The 8,466-nt window shown below is 52.2% G+C and overlaps 1 protein-coding gene across 2 annotated transcripts in view; it reads left to right on the forward strand.

The window, feature by feature from the left end:
- The window catches only part of STIM1 (stromal interaction molecule 1), a 73,787-nt gene extending 66,380 nt beyond the window's left edge, over window positions 1-7,407 (forward strand). For both annotated transcript variants that reach the window (XM_069759585.1, XM_069759587.1), the window contains one exon: window positions 6,504-7,407. In XM_069759585.1, the coding sequence (XP_069615686.1) occupies window positions 6,504-7,005 (502 nt within the window). In that variant the 3' untranslated portion in view covers window positions 7,006-7,407. The remainder of the gene's footprint in view (window positions 1-6,503) is intronic.
- Window positions 7,408-8,466: the final 1,059 nt, after the last annotated feature.

The following is an 8,466-nucleotide window of genomic DNA, read 5'->3' on the forward strand; positions in this document are numbered from 1 at the left end:
GAATCTGCCCAGCTCGGCCCGACAAGCACTGTTGGAGGTGCTCCGATGGACCTGGAGAAGGTGCTTGCAGAATTCCAGGTGGAATATTTCTGTTGGACTGGAGTCCCACTTTGACCAGTCTGGGTAGGTGTGAGGACCCCAGACTTCGCTGCCATACAGGAGGATTGGGGCGATGATGGAGTCGAAGATTTTTAGCCAGACCCTCACTGGTGGCTTCAGATGGTAGAGTGTCCTTCGGATGGCATAGAAGGTTTTGCAGGCCTTGTCTTTCAGGGTCTCTATGGCTTGTTTGAAGTTCCCTGACCGGTGAATCTCTAGGCCCAGGTAGGTATATTTGTCCGTTCCTGTGAGGTCGCAGTTGTTGAGGATAAATGATGGGTGTTGGTCTGATCTTCTCTTTCTCCTCTGGAACACCATGGTGTTGGTTTTCTTTAGGTTGACCGGTAGGGCCCAGGTGGAGCTGAATTTCTCTAGGATTTTCAGGTTGTCCTGGAGGCCTTTCTCGGTTGGTGACAGCAGCAGCAGGTCATCTGCATACAGCAGGAATTTCACCTGGGCGTCGTGGAGGGTGAGACCTGGTGCTGAGGAGGATTCCAGGGCGGTAGCCAGCTCGTTGATGTAGATGTTGAAGAGCGTTGGGCTTAGGCTGCAGCCTTGTCTTACTCCGCGGCTCTGCTGGAAAAAAGCCGTTCTTTTGCCGCTCACACTCACGCTGCAGCGGTTCTCGGTGTAGGAGCTTTTGATGACATCGTAGGTCTTTCCTCCTATTCCACTCTCCTGCAGTTTCAGGAATAAGCCCGGGTGCCACACTGAATCAAAGGCCTTTTTAAAGTCCACAAAGCAGGCGTATATCTTCCCATTCTTTGTATTGTAGATGTGTCTCTGAATGAGGCTGTGCAGAGTATAGATGTGGTCAGTGGTGCGGTGGTTCGGCATGAACCCTGCTTGGCTCTTGTTGAGGACGTTGTGCTCGGTGAGGAAGGTGAGGATCCTCTTGTTCAGGATACTGTTGAACAGTTTTCCCAGGTTGCTGCTGACACATATGCCTCTGTAGTTGGCTGGGTCATACCTGTCCCCACTCTTGTGGATGGGTGTGATGAGGCCTTGGTTCCAGGTACGAGGGAAGTAGCCGGCACTCAGTACAATATTGAAGAGTTTAACCATTGCAGCCTGTATTTCTGGTGGGCTGTACTTCAGCATTTCTGGTAGGATTCCATCCAGGCCACCGGCTTTTCTACATCTTATGGAGGAGAGTCTCTCGGTTACTTCCTGTAGTGTTATAGGTGTATCCACCGGGTTTTGGAAGTTTTTGATTTTTTCCTCCATTGCTTTTAGTTTCGCCATTATGTTTTCCTGTTCTTGGCTTAGTCCTTCCTTTGGAATGTCTTTATAGAGGTCTCTGAAGTATTGGAGCCTCTGTATACAGCCCTAATTAATAGGTTTGGTCTGGAGGTTAGGTTACTAGACCAGCCCCTCAGGTTAATATCATAATTGCTTGTTTTTTTGATTGGACCACTGCCACGCCCCCCAATGAATATATTATTTTCTTTTGAGATCCTTTGTGTAAAAGTTCTCACAGATACTATCTGGCCGTAATTAACATCTCTCTTCCAACATCTAAGTGGTGTCAAATGTTCCCTTTCTTCTTGGCAGAACCCCCTGGTGAGACTGGAGACATAAGTCTTCTTGTCTCAGGAAAATACATATTAACACCTGGGTGCGAACCTGCAGCTTTTCAAGACAGATGTAAAGGCCCCTTCACACTGAGCGACGCTGCAGCGATCCAGACAACGATGTCGATCGCTGCAGCGTCGCTGTTTGGTCGCTGGAGAGCTGTCACACAGACCGCTCTCCAGCGACCAATGATGCCGGTAACCAGGGTAAACATCGGGTTACTAAGCGCAGGGCCGCGCTTAGTACCCCGATGTTTACCCTGGTTACCAGCGTAAAAGTAAAAAAAAAAACACTACATACTTACCTTCTGCTGTCTGTCCTCCGGCGCTGTGCTTCTCTGCACTGTGTAAGCGGCGGCCGGAAAGCAGAGCGATGACGTCACCGCTGTGCTCTGCTTTCCGGCTGACCGACGCTCACAGCCAGTGCAGAGAAGCCCAGCGGGGGACAGACAGCGGAATGTAAGTATGTAGTGTTTGGTTTTTTTTTACTTTTACACTGGTAACCAGGGTAAACATCGGGTTACTAAGCGCGGCCCTGTGCTTAGTAACACGATGTTTACCCTGGTTACCAGTGAAGACATCGCTGAATCAGCGTCACACCTTCTAGCTCCGACCAACGATGGCACAGCAGGATCCAGATCGCTGCTGCCTGTCAAACACAACGATATCGCTAGCCAGGACGCTGCAACGTCACGGATCGCTAGCGATATCGTTCAGTGTGAAGATACCTTTACATTATTGCCAGTGACACAATAAATCTATACATAGTCCACTTCACATACAGTATGTGTGTATATATAAATATATATTATATATTCTACAGTACAGACCAAAAGTTTGGACACACCTTCTCATTTAAAGATTTTTCTGTATTTTCATGACTATGAAAATTGTACATTCACACTGAAGGCATCAAAACTATGAATTAACACATGTGGAATTATATACTTAACAAAAAAGTGTGAAACAACTGAAATTATGTCTTATATTCTAGGTTCTTCAAAGTAGCCACCTTTTGCTTTGATGACTGCTTTGCACACTCTTGGCATTCTCTTGATCAGCTTCAAGAGGTAGTCACCGGGAATGGTCTTCCAACAATTTTGAAGGAGTTCCCAGAGATGCTTAGCACTTGTTGGCCCTTTTGCCTTCACTCTGCGGTCCAGCTCACCCCAAACCATCTCGATTGGGTTCAGGTCTGGTGACTGTGGAGGCCAGGTCATCTGGTGTGACACCCCATCACTCTCCTTCTTGGTCAAATAGCCCTTACACAGCCTGGAGGTGTTTGAGGTCATGGTCCTGTTGAAAAATAATTGATGGTCCAACTAAACGCAAACCGGATGGAATAGCATGCCGCTGCAAGATGCTGTGGTAGCCATGCTGGTTCAGTATGCCTTCAATTTTGAATAAATCCCCAACAGTGTCACCAGCAAAGCCCCCCCACACCATCACACCTCCTCCTCCATGCTTCACGGTAGGAACCAGGCATGTAGAGTCCATCCGTTCACCTTCTCTGCGTCGCACAAAGACACGGTGGTTGGAACCAAAGATCTCAAATTTGGACGCATCAGACCAAAGCACAGATTTCCACTGGTCTAATGTCCATTCCTTGTGTTCTTTAGTTCAAACAAGTCTCTTCTGCTTGTTGCCTGTCCTTAGCAGTGGTTTCCTAGCAGCTATTTTACCATGAAGGCTGCTGCACCAAGTCTCCTCTTAACAGTTGTTGTAGAGATGTGTCTGCTGCTAGAACTCTGTGTGGCATTGACCTGGTCTCTAATCTGAGCTGCTGTTAACCTGCGATTTCTGAGGCTGGTGACTCGGATAAACTTATCCTCAGAAGCAGAGGTGACTCTTGGTCTTCCTTTCCTGGGGCGGTCCTCATGTGAGCCAGTTTCTTTGTAGCGCTTGATGGTTTTTGCCACTGCACTTGGGGACACTTTCAAAGTTTTCCCAATTTTTCGAACTGACTGACCTTCATTTCTTAAAGTAATGATGGCCACTCGTTTTTCTTTACTGAGCTGCTTTTTTCTTGCCATAATACAAATTCTAACAGTCTATTCAGTAGGACTATCAGCTGTGTATCCACCAGACTTCTGCTCAACACAACTGATGGTCCCAACACCATTTATAAGGCAAGAAATCCCACTTATTAAACCTGACAGGGCACACCTGTGAAGTGAAAACCATTCCCGGTGACTACCTCCTGAAGCTCATCAAGAGAATGCCAAGAGTGTGCAAAGCAGTCATCAAAGCAAAAGGTGGCTACTTTCAAGAACCTAGAATATAAGACATCATTTCAGATGTTTCACACTTTTTTGTTAAGTTTATAATTCCACATATGTTAATTCATAGTTTTGATGCCTTCAGTGTGAATGTACAATTTTCATAGTCATGAAAATACAGAAAAATCTTTAAATGAGAAGGTGTGTCCAAACTTTAGGTCTGTACTGTATGTACACATATTTCACCACAATTGAAATAGAGACTGCAGCTCTGGAGGTGACTGGAGGATAAGACATGATGTAACAGTGAGTGCAGCTCTGGAGGTGAGTGGAGTATGCCTTCTTATCCTGTGCTGTGTATGTAATCTGTAGTGATTATTCTGCTCCAGCATCTGAAGGGTTAGTGTCAGGTGATCGGGGTGGGCCGTGGATTTTTTATGCGGGGTCCGCGCTCCTCAGTCCAGAACTCTCGGCATTTTTTACATTTTCGTACATAGAAGGCGATGCAGACGGCAGCTCCGATGGCTGCAGGTCGCCGCGGTCACCTGCCTGTTCCTTACTAAATACAGTCACAAGTGGCAGATGATTCGCAGTAATTTGTAGAATCCTTCCCGATGCTGTGCGACCACACTGACAGCAGACGGCGAGGAAGTAGCGCTGCTCCTGGACGGCAGACACTGGCGCTGCGCCCACATCCTGCACTTACGTAATGAAGCCGAAGACCAGCTGCCGCCTTGCTCCACCGCCGCTCGTAGCCACATCCCAGGAGCCCCCGGGGGCTGAGCCTGATAGTTTACATGCTGATTGACCTCTCACCCCCATGGTCCTATCAGTCCGCACCCCCCTAACCACCACTTTACCATAGTGTCATCCAATGTATTGCGGATTTATGGGCTATCCCTCTCTGCATGGTGTGGCGGGCAGCCTCTGTATGGTGTGATGGGCGGCTCCTGCCCGCTCTCTGTGTGATGGGGTGGTGTGGTCCCTCCCCCGCTCTCTGTGTGATGGGGTGGTGTGGTCCCTCCCCCGCCCTGTGTAATGGGGTGGTGTGGTCCCTCCCCCGCCCTGTGTGATGGGGTGGTGCGGTCCCTCCTCCGCCCTGTGTGATGGGGTGGTGTGGTCCCTCCCCCGCCCTGTGTAATGGGGTGGTGTGGTCCCTCCCCCGCCCTGTGTAATGGGATGGTGCAGTCTCTCACCCGCCCTGTGTGGTCTCTCCCCCACCCTGTGTGATGGGATGGTGCGGTCCCTCCCCCCCCTTCTCTGTATGATGGGACGGTGCGGTCCCTGCCCCCCCTTCTCTGTATGATGGGACGGTGCGGTCCCTGCCCCCCCCCCCCTTCTCTGTATGATGGGATGGTGCGGTCCCTGCCCCCCCCCCCCCCCTTGTCTGTATGATGGGATGGTGCGGTCCCTGCCCCCCCTTCTCTGTATGATGGGACGGTGCGGTCCCTGCCCCCCCCCCCTTCTCTGTATGATGGGATGGTGCGGTCCCTGCCCCCCCCCCCCCTTGTCTGTATGATGGGATGGTGCGGTCCCTGCCCCCCCTTCTCTGTATGATGGGATGGTGCGGTCCCTGCCCCCCCCTTCTCTGTATGATGGGACGGTGCGGTCCCTGCCCCCCCCCCCCCCCTTCTCTGTATGATGGGATGGTGCGGTCCCTGCCCCCCCCCCCCTTCTCTGTATGATGGGATGGTGCGGTCCCTGCCCCCCCCCTTCTCTGTATGATGGGGTGGTGCGGTCCCTCCCCCGCCCTGTATGATGGGATGGTGCGGTCCCTGCCCCCCCCCTTCTCTGATGGGATGGTGCGGTCCCTCCCCCCTTCTCTGTATGATGGGGTGGTGCAGTCCCTCCCCCATCCCGTATGATGGGGTGGTGCGGTCCCTCCCCCGCCCTGTATGATGGGGTGGTGCTGTCCCTCCCCCTGCCTTGTGTGATGGGGTGGTGCGGTCCATCCCCCGCCCTGTATGATGGGGTGGTGCGGTCCCTCCCCCCTTCTCTGTATGATGGGGTGGTGCGGTCCCTCCCCTGCCCCGTATGATGGGGTGGTGCGGTCCCTCCCCCGCCCTGTATGATGGGATGGTGCGGTCCCTGCCCCCCCCTTCTCTGATGGGGTGGTGCGGTCCCTCCCCCCTTCTCTGTATGATGGGGTGGTGTGTGATGGGGTGGTGCGGTCCATCCCCCGCCCTGTATGATGGGGTGGTGCGGTCCCTCCCCCCCTTCTCTGTATGATGGGGTGGTGCGGTCCCTCCCCTGCCCCGTATGATGGGGTGGTGCGGTCCCTCCCTCACCCTGTATGATGTGGTCCTTCTCCCCCCCCCCCCCTCCTTTCCCCCTTCTCTGTATGATGGGATGGTGCGGTCCATCCCCTGCCCTGTATGATGGGGTGGTGCGGTCCCTCCCCCCCTTCTCTGTATGATGGGATGGTGCGGTCCATCCCCTGCCCTGTATGATGGGGTGGTGCGGTCCCTCCCCCCCTTCTCTGTATGATGGGATGGTGCGGTCCATCCCCTGCCCTGTATGATGTGGTCCTTTCCCCCCCCCCCTCTGCATGATGGGATGGTGCTGTCCCTCCCCCTGCTCTCACTAATGGTTTGATCTGCTTATTTCTTAGGGACCTGAGTCGCTCGGATTCGGAATCATCCATCTCGTATCTGGGGGATCCGCGACTCAATAAGATCCCCAGCTCCAGATCCTGTCTGTCTCAGCGAGCCTTGGAGGAGCTGCCGTCCAGTAGTCAAACCCCCAATGGTGGAAACCGTCAGCTGGAACTGTCCAATGTTGGGGGGGCCCTGCAGAGACTTTCTGACAGCCCCCAAGCGGAGCAGAAGCTGGATGAGAAGTCCTGCAGCTTAGGAGAGATCAGCCTGGTGGGCACGGGATCCCACCACTCCGACTCTTCCCGATCCCACAGTCCGAGTTCCACTGAAGCCGACACGCCGTCCCCCGGATCGGAGGCCAGGCACAACCACACCAAGAGCACACGGATCCCACAGCTGGCCGCCAAGAAGAGCCCCGGAGAGGAGGACGGCGGCGGCTCCATGGGGGAGGACAACGACCCCAACTCCGGCAAGAAGAAGCTGTCGCTCAATATCTTTAAGAAGCCAAAGAAATAGACGCTCGTTGTCCTCAGAGCGCAGGACACGGCGGGGGGCGGCGAGGCCAGGACCGGACGCTTCCCCACGTGAGCCCCCCAGAGCAGGCCTTGCACGTGCAATCACTGCGGGGGGCCGGGGCGCAGGGGGCTCATCCTCGTTACTTCGCCCCTCCTGTAACGGCCTCCCCCCGCTTCGCTATGCATGGCTTCTGGGAATCTTTCCTCCCTTTGCCACCAAAAAAAAAATGAAAATCCAAAAACCCTGAGGAGGGCATTGCAGATTTCTACCTGTGGAGGGCGCTGTGGGTCTGGGGTTTTCTGTGGGACGTTTGTCTGATGTTTTATTTCTTTCTGTATTCTTTGCTGCAGTCCGGCATGCCGAAAGCCACAACAATAAAACCAAGAAAATGCTATTTATTAACCGCCGTGGTCGCATCGTGATGTGAAGAGAGCGCGTTCTGCTCACACAGCTGAGGGTTCGGTACAGTGTATCAGTGCAGATGATGATCTCACAGCTTGAGGGGTTGGTACAATGTACTGTGGTTTGTGAAAGTATTCACCCCCTTGGCTTTTCTTACATTACAACCTGTGTCAGTATTTTTGTAGTCAGATGTGTTTGACGCATCAGCACTACATAGTCTAAACTAGTGAAGTGAGAAATATATTGGCAAAAATTAGGTTTATGGGATCAAATAACGAAGCATTGGTGTGTGCGTATGTATTCACCCCTTAAGTTCCTGGTCCAATCAATGTCCTTAAGTCCCATGGTTAGTGACAGGACGCCCCGCATGTGCAACTTAAGTGTCACATGTCTGTCAGGAAATACACTTTACCCTCTCTGAAAGGGCACAAAGGCTGCAACACCATTAACAAGAGGCTCCACTACCAAACAGCACCATGAAGACCAAGGAGATCTCCAAACGGCACCATGAAGACCAAAGAGATCTCCAAATGCTCCATGAAGCCCAAGGAGATCTCCAAACAGCACCATGAAGACCAAGGAGATCTCCAAACAGCACCATGAAGAACAAGGAGATCTCCAAATGCTCCATGAAGACCAAGGAGATCTCCAAACAGCACCACGAAAACCAAGGAGATCTCCAAACAGCACCATGAAGACCAAGGAGATCTCCAAACAGCACCATGAAGACCAAGGAGATCTCCAAACAGCACCATGAAGACCAAGGAGATCTCCAAATGCTCCATGAAGACCAAGGAGATTTCCAAACGGCACCACGAAAACCAAGGAGATCTCCAAACAGCACCATGAAGACCAAGGAGATCTCCAAATGCTCCATGAAGACCAAGGAGATTTCCAAACGGCACCACGAAAACCAAGGAGATCTCCAAACGGCACCATGAAGACCAAGGAGATTTCCAAACGGCACCACGAAAACCAAGGAGATCTCCAAACAGCATCATGAAGATCAAGGAGATCTCCAAACAGCACCATGAAGACCAAGGAGATCTCCAAACAGCA

The sequence above is a fragment of the Ranitomeya imitator genome, chromosome 3 (assembly GCF_032444005.1).
Source record: "Ranitomeya imitator isolate aRanImi1 chromosome 3, aRanImi1.pri, whole genome shotgun sequence".
NCBI lineage: Eukaryota > Metazoa > Chordata > Amphibia > Anura > Dendrobatidae > Ranitomeya > Ranitomeya imitator.